Source organism: Rhinoderma darwinii, chromosome 5 (assembly GCF_050947455.1).
Source record: "Rhinoderma darwinii isolate aRhiDar2 chromosome 5, aRhiDar2.hap1, whole genome shotgun sequence".
Classification (NCBI taxonomy): domain Eukaryota; kingdom Metazoa; phylum Chordata; class Amphibia; order Anura; family Rhinodermatidae; genus Rhinoderma; species Rhinoderma darwinii.
The window spans coordinates 36,360,242-36,379,975 of NC_134691.1; the positions used below are offsets into that span (position 1 = coordinate 36,360,242).

The following is a 19,734-nucleotide window of genomic DNA, read 5'->3' on the forward strand; positions in this document are numbered from 1 at the left end:
AAAAAGTTATGGCTCTTGGAAAGCGGGGAGTGAAAATCTAAAATATGAAAGCAAAAAATGGATCAGTCCTGAAAGGGTTAATTCATTTCTAATGAAAAAAACGTATGACAACATGTGGGGTATTTCCGTACTCGGGAGAAATTGCTTTATAAAAAAATGTTTGTTTTTTTCCTCCTTTATCCCTTGTGAAAATTAGAAAATTCAACATTTTAGTGGAAAAAATTTTGATATTAATTTTCGCGCCCTAATTCTAATAAACTCTGCAAAAGACCCGTGGGGTGTAAATGCTCACTATACCCCTAGAAAAATTCCTTGAAGGTTTTTCCAAAATGGGGTCACTTTTGGTGGGTTTCCACTGTTTTGGTCCCTCCAGTGCATTGCAAATGCGACATGGCACCGAAAACCATTCCAGCAAAATCATAAATCCAAATGGCGCTCCTTCCCTTCTGAGCCCTGTTGTGGGTCCAAACAGCAGTTTATTACCACATATGGGGTATTGTCGTAATCGGGAGACATTGCTTTACAAATGTTGGGGTGCATTTTCTTCGTTATTCCTTGTAAATAATAAAAATTTCTATGTTTCAGAAAAAAAGTACATTTTAATTCTTACAGACTAATTTCAATATATTTAGCGAAAAATCTGTGTGGTCAAAATGCTAACTATACCCCTAGATAAATACCTTAAGGGGTCTAGTTTTCGAAATGGGGTCGTTTATGGGGAGTTTCTATCGTTCTGGCAGCTCAAAGCCTCTCCAAATGTACAGTGGGGCCTAAAACATTTTCAAGCAAAATATGAGTCCTGAAAGCCTCCGGGTGCTCCCTTCCTTTTGGGTCCTGCCGTGTGTCCAGGCAGCGCATTAGGGCCACAATGTTGGTATTTTTGAAAACAGGAGAAACAGGGTGATAGATTTTGTGGTGTGTTTCTTCATTCTCATGGTCGCTTTACAAAGAAATTGGTCTTCAAACTGATACTTTTATGGAAAAAGTGAAATTTTTTTTTTTTCACCTGCTATGTATTAAATTTAGCAAAAACTGTGGGGTCAAAATACTTACTATACCCTTAGGTAAATACCTTAAGGGGTCTAGTTTTCTAAATGGGGTCATTTGTGGGGGTTTCCATCACTCTGAGACCTATGAGCCTCTGAAAACCTGGCTTGGTGCCGGAAAACAAAATGTACTTCAAAATTTATAAAATTATTATTCAATTTGTAAGTCCTCTAAATTGCTGAAAATTTATTTTATTTTTTCAAAAGTGCTGCCAAAATAGAGTAAAGAGATAGAAATATATATTTAATTAAAAAAAATTGTACAGTATGTGTGTACATATGTGACATATTGCGTTAAAAATAGGGAAAAATGGTAATTTTTACAAAATTTCTTCCATTTTTCTATTTTTTAACCCCTTCCCGCTCCTTGACGTACTATTACGTCATGGCAGCTGTATCGTTCGCGCTCCATGCCGTAATAGTACGTCTCGGGAGTAACGGCCGTTTCGGCCGTCCTCCCGACACATACAGGAGCTGTGACGCTGCTGTCTTGTTCAGCAGCTGTCACAGCTCCTACAGCGGGGACCGATCGCTGTGTCCCCGCTGATTAACCCCTTAAAAGCCGCGTTCTATAGAGATCGCGGCTTTTTAGGGGTTAAGCTGCCATCGCCGGCCTGCTACGCGATAGCGGCCGGCGATGGTGACTATGGCAACCGGACACCAAACAATGGCGTCCGGCTATGCCATAGACGGAAGCCTAGTGGGTCCTGACAACGTCAGGACCCACTATGCTTGCTGTCAGTGAGTAGCTGACAGTTCTAATACACTGCACTACGCATGTAGTGCAGTGTATTAGAATAGCGATCAGGGCCTCCTGCCCTCATGTCCCCTAGTGGGACAAAGTAATAAAGTAAAAAAAAAGTTAAAAAAAGATGTGTAAAAATAAGAAAATAAAAGTTTTAAAAGTAATAAAAGTAAAAGTCCCACTTTTTCCCTTATCAGGCCTTTATTATTAATAAAAATATATAAACAAACAAATAAACTATACATAATTGGTATCGCCGCGTCCGTAACGGCCTGAACTACAAAATTATTTTGTTATTTATCCCGCACGGTGAACGCCGTAAAAGAAAATAATAATAAACCGTACCACAATCACAATTGTTTGGTCACTTCACCTCCCAAAAAATGGAATAAAAAGAGATCAAAAAGTCGCATGTACCTAAAAATGGTACTGATGGAAAATACAGTTCGTTACGCAAAAAATAAGTCCTCGCACGGCTTTATTGATTGAAAAATAAAAACGTTATGGCTCTTAGAATAAGGTAACACAAAAAGTGAATGATTGTTTACAAAACGTATTTTATTGTGCAAACGCCATAAGACATAAAAAAACTATAAACATCTGGTATCGCCGTGATCGTATCGCCCCGCAGAATAAAGTTAATATGTCATTTATAGCGCACGGTGAACGCTGTAAAAAAAAAGTATACAAAAACAATAGTAGAATTGCTGTTTATTAGTCACCACGCCACCTAAAAATAGAATAAAAACTGATCAAAAAGCCGCATGCACCCCAAGAAAACTACAATGGATTCCTCAAGGGGTCTAGTTTCCAAATTGGGGTCACTTTTGGGGGGTTTCCAATGTTTTGGCACCACAAGACCTCTTCAAACCGGACATGGTGCCTAATAAAAAAGAGGGCTCAAAATCCGCTAGGTGCTCCTTTGCTTCGGAGGCCGGTGCTTCAGTCCATTACCGCCCGAGGGCAACATGTGGGATATTTCTCTAAACTGAAGAATCTGGGCAATAAGTATTGAGTTGCGTTTCTCTGATAAATCCTTTTGTGTTATAAAAAAAATGGTATAAAAAGAGTAAATTTCACCTCTACTTTGCTCTAAATTTCTGTGAAACACCTAAAGGGTTCATAAACTTTCTAAATGCTGTTGTGAATACTTTGAGGGGTCTAGTTTCTAAAATGGGGTGTTTGATAGGGGTTTCTAATATATGGGCCCCTCAAAGCAACTTCAGAACTGAACTGGAACCTAAAAAAATAAATAAATGAGGCAATACTTTGCTTCTTACATTATACTGATAATGAGCCGTGCCCACTCCGAGATGACCCCAGTTTTGACCGTTTGTATAAACGGAGACCCCTATTAGACCGTTCCAGTGCCCGGTTTTCCCAAGCATACACCCCCGAGAAGTGTTTTTTCTATTGATGAGTCCCTGGTACATTTTAAAGGGAGGGTTCAATTCCGCCAGTACCTGCCAGGTAAGAGGGCAAGGTATGGCGTGAAGATGTATAAGCTGTGAGAGTGCATCAGGGTATACCTACAGGTTTAGGATATATGAAGGAAAGGCCACCCCCAAACCAGACTGCATCCTGGACTACAATAGGTACATGGGAGGGATGGACTTGTCAAATCAAGTCCTGAAGCCCTACAGCGCCATGCGGTGTAGTATAAGAAGCTGGCCGGGCACATCATACAGATGGCTTTGTACAATGCGTATGTGCTACGTCGATGTGCAGGCCAGAGGGGAACTTTCCTGGAATTTCAAGATCTAATCTTTAGGGACCAGGAAGGGGGGGCGCATCGTACCAGGGCAACACTTTCCAGGAGAAGGTCCCCAAACCGGTGGAAAGGGAAAGAGTCAAAAGAGGTGCAGAGTCTGCTATAAGAGGGGGATAAGGAAGAACACAATATACCAATGTGACACGTGTCCCGAAAAACCAGGGCTCTGTATAAAAGATTGTTTTAAAATGTATCATACATCCCTTGATTTTCAATTTACCCTGATGCACTCCGCACAGCTTACCCCCCTCATCTTTCCCTTCTGAGCCCTGCCGTATGCCCAGGCAGCTGATAACAGCCACATGTAGGGTATTGTCGTACCCAGGAGAACCCACATTACAATTTAAGGGGTGTATATCTCCGGTGGCGCATGCTGGGCACACTATATCGGACACTGAAATGGCATATACATATATAAAATTGCAAATCTCACACTGCACCATCTGCTGCGCATTATCTTTTACACAGTACCTGTGGGGTCAAAATGCTCACTACACCTCTAGATGAATGTCTTAAGGGGTGTAGTTTTTAAAATGGGGTCACTTCTCGGGGGTTTCAACTGTACTGGTACCTCAGGGGCTTCTGCACACATGACTTAGCACCAGAAAAGCTCCAGTAGGCCAAATGGTGGTCCTTTCCTTCTGAGCCCTCCCATGGGCCCAAAGGGCAGTTTATCACCACAAATGGGGTATTGCCGCACTAAGGACAAATTGGGCAACAAAATGGGGTATGTTGTTCCTTGTGAAAATAAGAAATTTTGATCAAAAATGACATCTTATTGGAAAAAATATCATTTTTTTCATTTCACAGCCCAATTCAAATAGGTGCTGTGAAAAAACTGTGCGGTCAAAATGATAACAAAAACCATAAATGAATTCCTTGAGGGGTGTAGTTTCCAAAATGGGGTCACTTCTGGTGGGTTTCCATTGCTTTGATACCTCTGGGGCTCTGCAAATGCAACATGGCACCCGAAAACCAATCCAGCAAAATCTGGACTCCAACAAACACATAGCGCTCCTTTCCGTCTGAGCCCTCCCATGGGCCCAAACGGCAGTTTATCACCACAAATGGGGTATTGCCGCACTAAGGACAAATTGGGCAACAAAATGGGGTATGTTGTTCCCTGTGAAAATAAGAAAATTTGATCAAAAATGACATTTTATTGGAAAATCATTTTTTTCATTTCACAGCCCAATTCAAATAGGTGCTGTGAAAAAACTGTGCTGTCAAAATGATAACAAAAACCATAAATGAATTCCTTGAGGGGTGTAATTTCCAAAATGGGGTCACTTCTGGTGGGTTTCCATTGTTTTGATACCTCAACGCCTCTTCAAACCTGGCATGCTGCCTAAAATATATTCTAATAAAAAAGAGGCCTCAAAATGCACTAGGTGCTTCTTTGCTTCTAGGGCTTGTGTTTTAGTCCACGAGCGCAGTAGGGCCACATGTGGGACATTTCTAAAAACTGCAGAATCTGGACAATACATATTTAGTAGTGTTTCTCTGGTAAAACCTTCTCTGTTACTAAAAAAAAATTGAATAAAATTGAAATTCAGCAGAAAAAATGAAATTTGCAAATTTAATTTCCACTTTGCTTTAATTCCTGTGAAATGCCTGAAGGGTTAAAAAACTTTCTATATGCTGTTTTGAATACTTTGAGGGGTCTAGTTTTTAAAATGGGGTGTTTTATGGGGGTTTCTAATACATAGGCCCCTCAAATCCACTTCAGAACTGAACTGGCACCTTCAAAAAAAGGCTTTTGAAATTTTCTTAAGAATATGAGAAATTGCTGTTTATGTTCTAAGCCTTGTAACGTCCAAGAAAAATAAAAGAATGTTCAAAAAACGATGCCAATCTAAAGTAGACATATGGGAAATGTGAACTAGTAACTATTTTGGGTGGTATAACCGTCTGTTTTTCAAGCAGATGCATTTAAATTCTGAAAAATGCTATTTTTTGTAAATTTTCTCTAAATTTTGCAAGTTTTCACAAATAAAGACTGAATATATCGACCAAATTTTACCACGAACATGAAGCCCAAAGTGTCACGAGAAAACAATCTCAGAATCGCTTGGATAGGTTTAAGCATTCCGACGTTATTACCACATAAAGTGAAATATGTCAGATTTGAAAAATGGGCTCTGAGCCTTAAGGCCCAAACTAGGCTGCGTCCTTAAGGGGTTAATTAATTTCCGCAAATCGTATCAGTCTACTTTTACCACTAAAATAAAGTACAACATGTGACGAAAAAACAATGTCAGAATTACATGGATATTCAAAACTTTCACAGAGTTATTCTCTGAAAGTCACACATACCAGATTTGACAAATCTGGCTTGGTCATTAAGGTACAAACATGCCCGGTCATTAAGGGGTTAAAGTGGTTGTCCCACAATAGACACAGATCACCTATCCACAGAATAGATAAATGTGAGATAGCTGGGGGCCCCGCCAGTGGTGCCTAAACCAATCCCTAGAACATGGGACCCCTGATCCTCCTCCATTGCACTCCTTATATGGTCCGGAATACGGGGTGCGGCTTCACTTTTTGTATGGGACTGATGGAAATGTCTCCGTCAGTCTCTAAGACTTTGAACGGAGCCGCACCATGCACGCTCTACCACCACTCCATTCAAAGCTCTCCTCACTGTGTATAATGAGGGGGACCGGGGGTTCGAGAACCCCGTTTTAGTGGTCTGTGGGCGCCAAGCAATCTGACAGATATGTCTATTGTGGGCCTGGTTTAATGTGCATTGAAGTTTTGACATTTGTTTTGGCCAGATCTCACACACAGTTTTTGATGTGATTTTTGGTTCAGTTGTTTTTTTAGTCAGCCAGAAGTGGATCTAAAAGACAGGAAAGGTATGAAGAGAAGTCTGTTGCATCCCCTTTCTTTTGTGTCCACTTCACGTGCAGGCTGCACGCTCCATTCATTTCAAAATAGGGCAGAGTAGGGGGAGATTTTTCACTGAAGCGCTTTACTTCAATGGGAGAAAATACTGCAATGTCTGTGAATCGCCGCTACATCCAAGTCGACCATTCGCAGTGAGCAAGTAGAAATGAAAAGGAAGCAGCGCTCGTAGGCCATACATTTTTATTGGCTGAAAACCCCTTTAATGAAGTTCTGTGATAACGGCAGCCTCAGCACTGATTCAAGCAGCATGTAGTAACAGGAGAGGAGGAGAGCGGCAGGAGTAGTGTGAGCGATCAGACATGTAGGAACCGTGACCGGGCTGCGGCTCCACTGTATCTAGAACATGGCAGACAATGATGACTTCCTGTTAGTCAAGATGAGTTCTGTAGCACAAAAAGCTGAATTCTCCACAAAGCTTCTGTACATCGAGTCTAACAGCACTGAAGCTTTTATGGTTTACGAACTGTAGACTTTAAATTTAATTTTCTCATTTACTAATATTAAAAATGTTTTTTTCATTATGTCCTGTCCCCCCTCGCTGGCTGTGGCCGCATGTAAGCATTGCAGCTGTGCCTCAACTGGGCAATCTTTCCCAGTACATTGTGTACAGCGCTAGATCTATTACTATTAGCAGACTGTGCTCCGTACATTGTGGCTATTAAAGGGGACCCAGGGATATGATAAAGAAATCAGAAATTGTAATACAAATAAATTAAAAAGTCAATATGGCCAATACAAGAAAAATTATTGAATGATAAAATTGCAATAAACAGGATTTTTCTAAGTAAAATTTTTTTTTTTTTTTACAAAAAATAAAGTTTGGCAAATATAGGCCACATGATCACAGATAGATATACATAAGCATTTAATTTTAACCTATACAATAAATTTAGCACATTTCTGTGAATGGCAAAAAACAAGCCCTCCTACAGCCACTTGACCTGAAGAGCTGGGATGGCGTCATGTATTCACGTTGCCTCTTTCTGCCAGCGCTCTGGATATTGTGTTAGTGGCTGGGACATTGTGTGAATCCTGCTATGAACTCTATTTTCTCCCACCTGGGCAGGAAGACTATGCCAGGCGGTGAGCGCGGACTCTTTACCCTACATGAATAAACACAATGGTGCAGACATTTAAGTTGGTTCCTTGGCTGAGCTGTAACTGGCACAGGCTCGGAGCTGTCAGCCACATGTTGAGGTGGTTTTGTGCTGTGTAAAATAGGGATGTTCTGCTACAGAAATGCAAATCCATCAGTTTGTATTAGGGAGAGGAATAAAAGACATCCGTGACCTGAAGCAACTACGTCGGTTTAATCTGTTTCTAATTGTCCTGGAAGGGAGGTCTGTCACCGTGATCTGCAGGTCTGATGCATCACTACCAGCAGAAGAGTCACACCACCGATCGGGGGCATTCACCGCCCCCGTTGTATTCTGTAAAGAAATACTGTTTATTTTCACTTTTACTTGAAACTTTATACTTTTTTAAGATTTTACTTGTAACATGAAATAATGTATAGTATATAATAATCACAGGACTGTGTGCATCACACTTGGGCCATATGTCTGACATATGTATGAGGCATGTGCATGTCAAGTGTTCATATTATGGCTGCAACACCCAGACTTCCCATGGTTCTGCTTGACAGATTCCCGTAGGGTTTGATGGTAATTTATGTTCAAGAGTTAGAAAACCCATCCGTGAATTCAGACTTAATTAGCCAGAACAGTGAGCGTTCACAAAGATGGTCTCTTACACTGGAGGGCCCAACATGTCCATTCATCCCATGGAAAGCACATTGATTTGAATGGATACTGTGTAATGCTTCATTTCTCCTGTGGTGGTGCTGCAGGGAAATTGAGCACTTACTGCCAATGTCACGAACCGATCACAGCTGGTCACTGAGGGTCCCAGCATCAGGACACTCTCTAAGATCAATCATCAGGAGACTCTTAACAAAAAAGGGATTGTCTAATGTGGACAAACCATTTAAGTCTGTAATGGGAACAGTTGAATACAGGTGCAGTGCGGCCATCTGTAGGGTCTTTGCAGTCGCTGGAGAAGTGGGTGACCGTGTTTTACGTTTTTTCAGTTATGTTTTGTATAAAGTGTAGTTCCACTTATGAAGCATGCCGGGGCTGAAAGTTGAAAACTGTTGCTAAGTCAACGACAAAACCACACGAGCGGAGCTCCTATGCAAGCGAGGCTTCCGCATCAAACCGTTTTCTTTAGCAGCCAGCCTGCCCTGCGTATTTGTCAGCTGATTGCAGGAGGATCTGAACACAGTCCAATTTCTAATGGCCCAGCCAAGAAGAAAAAGTCTGGCTGGGCCATTAGAATTTTTACTGTGTTCAGACCTTTCCGTCATGGCTGATATGGGGGAGGGTGACTCTGAACTACTCAACTGTGTCTAATCTGACAGTCTGGTTGCTAGGGATACTCTGCCTAACAGCAACCGGCTTGTAAATGGGATGTCAACCAGCATGTCCCTAGCAACCAGTCTCCGATATTACTCAGATGTTCAACCTGATGGAGTACAATAAAGGAGCGATGAGGCCGCACATCTCTATATTTACTGCATATTCCCCAGATTTTTGTCAAAATAAGACGAAGAATCCGTTTCTATGCAGCATATGACGATGACCTAAATTGACACAGTATTTAGCATGGACATCAACAATGGATTGGATTTAAGAAATCTTTAATTGCACATTGGTGGGATATTAGACAGACCTTTATCACTGATATGTGATGGATTCATATTCGGGGCTACATTGGAAAGCCTACACACTCGGTTTCCCTTGGGAATCAGAAAGCAAGACAGGCTTCAGTGTCTGCGCTGACTTTTTCCTGGTTTGCCGGGTGAAGATTCATTTAAAGTGATGGCTGGAGAAACAGAAGCCATGAAAGGCCCATTGTACCTGCTCTCTGAGATTAGAATTTGACACTCTCAATGACCTAGTGTAGTTCAGAGTTGTATAAATTACAGCTTTATGACCCCGGCGTTACCCTTGCTTTCAGAAGACTTGAACTGAACTAGATAAAATAACTAGACCTGTTCTCAAGATTGAGCAAAGTGGGTGGTGGGAGCTTTTGTTGGTTTTGGGGACACAGTCTTCTGTTTCATAAGGCATTGCTTCCAAAGTCCCCTCAAGAATTTTCCTTTTTTTTGGCTTCCATATTGTAACCTGCAGGATGTTGCTACTTTTTGTTATGATGTTGGTTATTATAGGCTCTGTTCACATCTGCGCTGGAGCCTCCGTCGCAGATTCCGTCATTTTTCCTGGACAAAATAGTGCAGCACGCAGAGCTTTTTTTGTCCAGCAAAATGATGGAATCCATTAAAGCGACTCTCCGGACTCCAGACAAAATGCTAAATGTCATGGGGCATATGGAGTAATATTACCTGGTGCCCTCCAGTTGTGCCCCTCTGCTGTAGATTCGCTGGTTTAGGGTCCCCTTTGTGTTGTCTCAAAATGGCCACAGCGCTGCTCAGACAGACTAACACGCTCTCTGTTCACGGATTGGACAAAAATGGTCACATGAGCAGTTCTGGCCAATCCAAGAATAGTGGGAGTGCCTTAGACCCGTAATCTAAGAAGCGCTGCAGACATTTTTGGACTGCACAGGGGGGACTCAAACTACGGATCCACAGGAGAGGGGCACAATTGAAGGGCACCAGGTAATATTACTCCATATACACCATCATATTTAAATTGTTTCGGGACTGGAGGGTCGCTTTAAAGTCAAATAGCATTACTCCCTAAACATAATAATAATACTTATTCAAGACTGAAGAAAAACTAGGTAAGAATGAGTAACATCCGCCTAGTTATGCAGCGATATTTCCCACGCTCCCATGTTGCTTGTAACGTGGAAGATTTGCTTTTTAGGGGTCTGGGAAAAGTGGGTGACAGCCCCTCCGGCTGTGGCTAGTGTCATCGAGCTTTCCCAGAACTGGCTGAATAGATTCAAACAACTTGACAGAAGAGGAAAACTCATGGGTTTATATTTACTTAAATCAATCATTTTAATTTTCTTTTATTATTGATTTATCTAAAAGAAGAAGCTGTTATGTAGATTGTGTTCTTATTTAGTCAGTAATTGTTAAAGGGGTTGTATGAGATTAGAAAAGCATGGCTGCTGTTGTGCCACGCTTATCCATGGGCGGTGTCAAGTGAATGAGACTGAACCGCAATACCAGACACAGCCAGCGGACAGGAGTGGCACTGTGTCTGGAAGACAGCAGCGATTCCGTTTTAATTTTTTTTTATTTTTAAATCCCTGTCAACCCATTTAATGATTGAAGTCCAGTATAAATCTAAAAATAAGGCTTGAAGGGCTTTCCGCACAAAATGTGGCCCGGTAATACACTCCTGGTGATAGAACCTGTCACCTTTCCTGACTTGTGTGTTTTAGTAAATAATTATGTTCGTCATGGAATAACCATTCTGGAGCATATTTTCTTAGTACTCTACGTTGTTCCGTTCCTCTGAATTTCCTCTTAGGCATGAATGAATAAACTGACAGCTGGGTGTAACCAGTTGCGGGGGGGGGGGGGGGGGGGTGTTCCTTACACAGGTTAACTATGTCCAATCAGTGCTGACAGTGAGACTGTAGGGACACACCCCTTTGTCAAGGGGAGTGACAACACCCAGTTGTCAATTTCTTTGTAACTTTCTAGGAGGAATAACAGAGGAATGGCACAACGCAGAGTACTAAGAAAAGATGTTCTGGATTTGTTATTTAATGGGCAATACAAGTGTTTAGTAAAATAGACATCCCCTTTAATGCTCAGACCTTATGGGGCGGGCTAATCACATGTAACAATCACATTCGATTGCAGTGCGTTATTTCTGCTAATATGAAGGCGGCCTGAAGCTGCAAACAGACAACGATGCTGGAGACCGGGCCTAAAAGAGAATCTCCACATGTAGCAAAATGTAATAGTTTGTCATAACAACACTTATGTAAACCGCCCATTGAATCAGACGCTTTGCAGTGTTGGTTAAATCTATCCAACAGAAACCCCACCGCCGGCCCATGTCACTCACGTATCAATTGTAATTATTCTAATATTGATCTGTCAGGGATAATATTCATTTTTTTTTTTTGGGCAACAGGTGCCCTCAACAGACAGAAACGCCCTCAGCTCCCTTTGGGGAAAGCTGGCTTCAGAAATCTTGATGCAGAATTGGGACGCCGCTATGGAAGACCTCACCAGGCTGAAAGAAACCATCGATAACAATGTAAGTGGTTCCATTTTGGGGGTAATGTGCTATAATTTCTTACATGTCCCTTCCACACTACAACCCCCAAAATATATTTTCCAGCTACATTTTTGCGGAGTAGTAAATAACCGTACCCTGAGCCTCCTCGCCTGTCTTCTGTCTTTTTTTTCACTGACATTTGGCATCGGTGCAGAAGAGATAACAATGTATAGAAGATGGAAAGGTACCACCAATGGGTTAACTTGTTGTGTGCTGGCTCAATAGCACAGGTTCCCCTCAAACGTTCCTCATACTTCTCTGCTATACTCGGATGTTAAAGGGGTTGTACGAGATTAGAAAATGGAGCTACTATTGTACAAGGGCTGTGCTTGATCTTGCAGACCAGCACCATTCAAGTCAGCAGGGCTAAACTGCAATACCAGACACAGCCCATAGACAAGAGTGGCGCTGTTTTCTAAACTTGTACAACACTTAGAATTTAAAAAAAAGTGCATGATCTGCAGAGTTTCATGTTCCCTGTTGTGCAACTGATTTGGAGGATTGTCCAGATGGCGCTTTTTTTATTTTTATTCTAGTGTAATGTTGTATCTCAACTTTAAACTCTTTTACTTTATTGATTTTGTTTTTGTATTTCCAGTCCGTCAGTTCTCCACTCCAGTCTCTTCAGCACAGAACTTGGCTCATCCATTGGTCTCTCTTTGTCTTCTTCAACCATCCCAAGGGGCGAGACAATATAATTGACCTGTTCCTCTACCAGCCTCAGTAAGTGACCTGAACCTTGATGTTTTATAAGAGCGTTATCTGTGCACTGGTAATTTGGGTGAATTATGGCTCTTAAGATCGTTGCAGATTCAATGGTTTTCGGTCTACGTACTAAACATACTCTGAAGGTTTGCTAAAACACTCCCTTTTAATGGCCGTTTCATGGATTTTTAGTTTGCCCTTAAAATAGGGCATCGATATCAGATCGCTGGGGGTCCAACTCCCGGCACCCTCACAATCAGCTGACTCCTCATAGTTTATGGAAAGGCCATTAATATTTAGGTCTCAGAAAACCCCATCTGGAGAACCCTCTCTCTAAATGCAGCTGTCATGTAACTTAGCCGGCGTTGGATTGCAAGTCTCCCTGCAGAAGCTGCACAGAGTGTGATGGGCTTTTCCAGGATCTTGCATGGATGGTCTGCTATTGGCTATCCATCTATTATCGGTTGGGGCCCACAGACGACTGAAAGTGCAGTAGTACAGCCCCTTCACTGCATTACGACAGATTCGCACATGTACTTCAATAGTCTGAGCTGCAGTACCAGACACAGCCACACGTACATCGTCACTGTTTCAGGAGCTGCAATGAAGAGGCCACGATCCAGCTAGAGAGAGGCCATCAATGTAAGATCCTGGAAAACTTTTTTAAGAATATCCTAAGAGAAATCAGTGGATATATATGCCATTAATAACTTTCCAGTGGTCTGTCATTGCAGACGTAGCAAGAGATTGTCTGACTGTAGACAATAACTTTTTTTTTTTTTTTTTTTTTTTTTTTTTTACCAAAAAAGCTTACACTGATATAAAATAACAAAATAATACTCACCTTACCAAATCCCTGCCACTCCCATGCCCGAGCTTCCCCGGCTCCAGCAATGACGTGACCGCTGCAGTCAATCGCTGGCCTCAGTGGTGTCAACAAGTCACCGCTAGTGATTGGCCGCAGTGCTCACATGTTGTATCGACTAGTCATTGCTGAAGCTGGGTGAACAGACTGGCGGGGGTCCGAGGAAGCGTCTGGCAGTTTCAAGGGATTGGTAAGGTGAGTGTTACTCCTTTTGACATGTTCTACCATTGTAAGCTATTTAGTAAATAAAATAAAAAAATAAAGTTATAGGATTGAACAACCACTTTTAAAGTGTTACTAATCTTTTAACAATCTTTTGACATATTTTAATGACCTGTCAGGAGTTTTGATCAGTGGGTGTCTGAGCACTGAGACCCTCACCGATTGCTAAAACGAAGCGGCAGAAGGGCTCGGGTGAGCGCTGTGCCGCTTTGTTCTGCTCGGCTTTGCTCAGCTTTTCTGGTGCATGGACTCAATAGAAAGTCTGAGTCTGTTTCCGAGAAAAGCCGATCAGTAACAAAGTGGCATAGCGCTCACTTGAGCTCTTCCGCTCCTTTGTTTTAGCAATCGGGGAGGTGTCAGTGCTTGGAACCCAATTGATCAAAGCCTCTGACATGTCATTCTGACATTTCTAAAAAAAAAATGTAGTTTCCCTTTAAGAGGACACAAAACAGAAAAATATCAGAAAATTAAGAAAAAAATAATGTTCTGTGTGTGTCTCGGGTGGCATCTCTTCTCACCCGGGTCTTTGCTAGTACGTGTGAAACATTTTGGTTTTAAAAAAAAAAAAAACTAAACAAAACTGAGTTTAGTTAACATGTCCGCGCTGCCCACAATGGAGACCATGCAAGCTGAGCCACACTGGTCTTAGATATCTGGCTGCCGGCCCATTGATTGCGAGTGTTGCTCCAGAGTACTCGCTGTGCCCAATAACGATCGCTTTGCAATGAAGAGCGCCATTGATGATGTGAGAACGTGCTAGACCTTTGATGACCGATTTGAAGATCCTGCGGCTTGTCCCATGTGTGGAGCGAGCTTTATATTCTGTACCATGCATCTCCTGAGGACTGTGATGACTTTAACAAATCTGACTAGGACATAAAAGTCAAACGCCTATCACTCGTAATTGCCTGAACTCCACGATATTAGCAGGAGAATCTCCTCTGTAAATGTCTCCATTACTCAGTTCTCGATGAATGGCTGTAAATCGGCAGTCTGGAAGCTGCAATGAAGTGCATCTGCTGTTTCACAACTTGCCCAGCCTTATAACTACTACCAAATGTCCCGTATATCCTCCTGCCCCCGGGCCATGGATAAGACCTTGATTAGAAAGAACGCTAAATGCTGATATGTGGGAAGTTCCGACTTTCCGGGTAAAGTTCACATCTTGTCTGACTGCTCGGCCCCATGCGTGGCTGTTGGGTTTCATTTGAGCAACTGTCGTGTGCAGATGTATTGTGCTAGGAAACGATTATTCCTGCTCTGTTTTATAGCGTTTATGCTGCAGGTTTTCACAGGCACTCGCCATTAAACTTCCTGTAGCGCAGGTGCCCAAACAGCTTCTTTTTTTTTTTTTCCATAGACTGCGCCACCCTTGTTTTTTGGGCTGTGTCTGGTATTTCAATTTTGTATAATGTGCTGTGTGTGTCATAAACTTCAATGGGTGACTGATCTTCAAAATGGGACCAGAATAGGACATGCGGTGAGTTTCACGCCATTGAATTACATGTCGGTTATTTTAGCGGACAGTATAAATAATATCATAGTTACGATGCCAATTTAGCAGGTACATCAGGAGAGCTCCCGACCTACACAGATGTGTCCATAGGGCTCCAATATGCTGACTGAGGCCAAAAGATTATCTTTCTGGCTTTCATCAGGCTGGTATATACATCAGGAGACTACCCCGTTCCATCCTGCCCGATCCAGCAAAAAAGTATACTGTGCGGTTTACGGTTTTTAACGTGGCTACTGTATGGCATCCGTTTAACTGATTCATCATGGGCTTTCCCATAGGCTTTTTGTGCCGCATCCATCATACAGATCCCATTAAAGTCTATGGTGACTGTGGCCACTGTTAGGCTCCTGTCACAACCTACATTTAACTTATATGTTGGGTGCTTTTTTCCGGACGTATATGTTAAACGTAGGCAAAAAAACACCTGAACGTGGCATTGAAGAGAGTGTCCACCTTTTGAGTGCCATTGTATTTTTTTTTTATTAGGTTCAGTATTCTGTGTGGATTAATTTCTTAATATATCCTGATAGTGGTCAGAGCTCCAAATTCCCTGTATAGACATAGGGGGAGATTTATCAAAAGTAATTCTAAGTCATTAAGCCCTGTTCACATGGCAGAATCCGCCGCTAAAATTCGCCCTCCCTTTCATTTCAATGAGAGTCGGACGCTTAGGTTTCCCGCTAGCTGGTTTTTTTCATCTGGTGGGAATAGTGTCCTGCTCGATCTTCATGCGGATTCCACCCGAACCTCCTATTTAAGTCAATAGGAGGAGGAATCTCTGCGAATAATTCTGCGACGCATATTGCGGCTGGACCCGCCATGCAAAGTCCGCCGTGTGAACAGATCTTTATGATGAGATTATTATGACAGATCGGTTATTCCAGCTAACGGGTGAATAAGTATTCTGACACGTTGATGGGGGCTGCGGCTTTATATCTAGTATTATTCTAGGATTCTTGCACAGTGTTGCCCCATGAGCTGTACTTTGTTCTGTAGCTTGGTCCGCCTCCCCTCCTCGCACTATATGAGAAGTCCTCCTTTGTATTCTGCTCTGTATATAGAGGTTCCTTAGATTTACAGTATGTTCTACCTGACTAGGAGCAATATTTGCATGGAGTTTGCAGCGGCCAGAAATCGCAGCTGCACATCAAAGTTTGAGCCGTGCGCCGAGTCTCTGCTTCATGAAACATCTGTTTGCCATCAGATATTTTTTTTGTCTGTTAGAGCGAGAAAAGAAAAACCTACTCCTACAGATGTCCACGTGCTACCGAATCGCACCGGGGTCACATTTGGCTTTTATTTTTAGGCTGAATGTTTCACTCTGTGTTCTAGTGCGTGAAATTGTCATCTTCACATTGTTTTACTGCAAATAGCAAGAGCTTAAAGTGGAATAGGACCCGTCTCTTCAGAAATACAAAATATTTCATTCCCACCTTTTCTTAGAACTCTGCATTGTGTTGTTCCTCTCTTATTCCTCCTGGTAATATATGAATACATTGAAAACCATGTGTTACCATTCACCTCACCAGTGGAGTGACATGGTCTGACGGTGTCCAATCATCGCTGACCGCATTAGACTGTGTAGCTGTATACCCTAATGACAAGAGGAATGCAACACCTGCTTGGCAATTTATCCATACATTCCCAACAAAAAAAATTTGCCTGAATTATTTCATGGGAAATGCAAGTATTTACTAAAACAGACCTGTCAGGAGAGGTGACAGGAGAGCTTGTCATGAGACTTGTTTAAAACAAACGTTAATCCTGCTTTTAGCCCACAATGCTCCGATGGTTTTGTGTTTTTTTTTAAACTCTAGTTTACACTATTTAATAACCTCAAGGATACGCCTTAAAGGGGCTCTCCGGGCGTTTTTTTTTAATGATAGACCTATCCTACAGATCGGTGGAGTTCAGACTACCGACACCCTCGCCGATCATCTGGTTGATGGGGCCGCTGCCTTTTACCAGGCACCGGAACTGCAATCCCGGGGACAACCGCTATGGAAGCCTACAACGTGCCTGAGATTGCCGTTCCGGGCCCATTCAAGTGAAAGGGACTAAGCTGCAATCCCAGACACCGCTGTTATGAATGTGTGAGGCACTATGCATGGGAAACACTGAATGCTGTGGCCCCTTTAGTCAGCGGATTGTAGTGGAGCCAGGACTCGGACCCCCACCGATCTGATATCCTAAGGATAGGCCATTAAAAGAAAAATGCCCGGACAACCCCTTTAATGTTTTTGCGGAGAAGAGGGGGGTCTCTTAGACTAGAGTACCTGGCCACCGGCCTCCCCCCTACTTCCTAAACCTTCCCACAAGGCTTTGGACTAGATTTCAGCTATTTTGTTATTTCTTCGCATGTACACTCTAGAGAAGAAGCAGAACCAGCCCATTGGTCATAATGGCGGCACACGGTGAATATCTGTACTAGACACTGAAAAAGAAGAACCCAATGCGAATGTTATTTATTAAAAAAAAAAAAAAGTAAACATTAATATTGGGCCACCGTAAGTGATTGATGAATGTAATAAAGATTCACGCACGATGTCGTAATATAAAGGGGTCTAGAAATATTTGGGTTACCGTAGATTAATCTTCATTACCTCGCGTTCTGTTACATTTTATCATGATGTTCCTGACTTCATGTTTACATTTTTTATTTTTTTTCCCTTAGATACCTGAATGCCATTCAAACCATGTGCCCACATATTCTCCGGTACCTGACCACAGCCGTCATCACCAACAAAGACGTAAGAAAAAGGCGGCAAGTCCTGAAAGATTTAGTGAAAGTAATCCAGCAGGTAAGAGAACCGCCGCCTATGTCAGATCTCTAGATGTTTAACAGTGTGGACCTCATCCGGATTTATATGAAGGGGTTTCTGTTCTGCCCATTTCACTGCGCATCTTTACGCCACATCACACAAATATTGCAGGAAAAGCTGTAAATCTATCGCTGTGGTTTTATTGCCGTAGTCAAACCTGATGGATGTGTGGGCTGGAAACCAGGGTGGTCAGATGTCCGATTTTAAATGTGGTTTCTTACTGCTGCGACCGCCATTACCTTATATTTCCTCTGCTTATGGATACGACCATCATGGAGGTTGTACATGGAGGTGGCGGGTGGCTCGTGTACATGGAGGTGGCGGGTGGCTCGTGTACATGGAGGTGGCGGGTGGCTCGTGTACATGGAGGTGGCGGGTGGCTCGTGTACTTGGAATACATACCCGAAATGTGGTAAAATATCATTTGGTTGATAAGGCACATTAGTGCCGACTACTGCAGGGAGGGAACTTCTGATAGCTGATCCTGGTCTGAAAGTGATGCTTATATTTCTTTTATTTCCTCTACAGGAATCCTACACCTACAAGGATCCCATCACTGAATTTGTGGAGTGTTTATATGTTAATTTTGACTTTGATGGAGCACAGAAGAAATTAAGAGAGTGTGAATCGGTAAGTGGCATCACAAATGACTGCGTGGTTACTCTATTACTCGGCATCTACGGGCCAAACATCTTCAATCATAAATTCGCCTTATCAACGTTTGGTTATTTTCTCCGTTTTATCTCTTTCCTGGAAAGCCGAGTGACGAGACTTCTATTTTATTTCACACGGAGGTTGTAGCTCCTCTTTCCTGGACTCCTCGATTGGCAAATCTTCGTAATTATTCAGTGATGAATTCCCTGCACCCGTATTGTTCCATTATTAAGCACATTTTAGGAAAAGCTCCCTTAAAACTGGGTGACCATTTCTTTCTCTCTGTGTCTAATGTGTTGGCATACACTTTTTGGCCCTATTCTCCTTCAGGTGATATATTTTGTAATTCAATTTCACAACCAGGGAACCAGTCACACAGCAAAACGTCCCCATGTTCTCTGTCTTCCATACTGCTCATTAGCGCAGCTCCGGCCGCATCACATCCTGCTGATCGCACGGGCACAAGTGTGCGAGCGATCCGGAGCAGGGCAATGGCTGTATTACACAGACGCAGCCCCGATCTAACGGAGATCAGACAAATCTCTGATCTCAGCTGCTATTCCCTTGAATGCTGCGATCAAAGCGGACCGTAGCATTCAAGGGGAAAATGAGAAGGGGGGGGGGGGGGGTGCCATATTTTGGTATTATCGCAAACTTAATAACCTGCGCAACAAATTTTATAGCGTCATTTATGATGAACACATGTTAAAAATGGCAGCTATTTAAGAGCATTATCCGGCCATACACAGTAATGTGATCAGCTACGGTATCCTGACGTGTGGGCGACGGCCTTACACATGAATCCAGTAGCAGTAATCGTGTGGAGTTGTTCAGATAGCACTAGTTTTTCTCAGGTACTCAGAATAGGGTCCAAACCCAGTTGAAGGAATGGAAAGAATTGTATTTGGCACACTCTTAGAAAGGTAAAGTGAATTTTATTTAGATTTTTCGGATTTCTTTCGTGATGCCAGTGGCTATATGTGCAACGTTTCGGTCTCCAGACCTTCATCAGGCACTGAGCCATACTGGGGACTGTTTTCACGAAAAGTCAAAATAAAATTCACTTTACCTTTCTAAGAGTGTGCCGAATACAATTCTTTCCATTCCAGTAGCAGTAATGTTCTGTAATTAGAAACATACGTTCTTAGATTAGTTTACAGGCCAAGCAAGTCTCTGCCGTCTTGTGTACAGTCACACGGGAGGGTCCA

General features: G+C 42.5%; 1 protein-coding gene across 1 annotated transcript in view; it reads left to right on the plus strand.

The window, feature by feature from the left end:
* The window catches only part of EIF3E (eukaryotic translation initiation factor 3 subunit E), a 56,061-nt gene that overhangs the window by 25,347 nt on the left and 10,980 nt on the right, over nucleotides 1-19,734 (plus strand). The window contains exons 6-9 of the mRNA XM_075825828.1: nucleotides 11,596-11,721; nucleotides 12,341-12,465; nucleotides 17,725-17,851; nucleotides 18,401-18,502. Of these exons, the coding sequence (XP_075681943.1) occupies nucleotides 11,596-11,721; nucleotides 12,341-12,465; nucleotides 17,725-17,851; nucleotides 18,401-18,502 (480 nt within the window). The remainder of the gene's footprint in view (nucleotides 1-11,595; nucleotides 11,722-12,340; nucleotides 12,466-17,724; nucleotides 17,852-18,400; nucleotides 18,503-19,734) is intronic.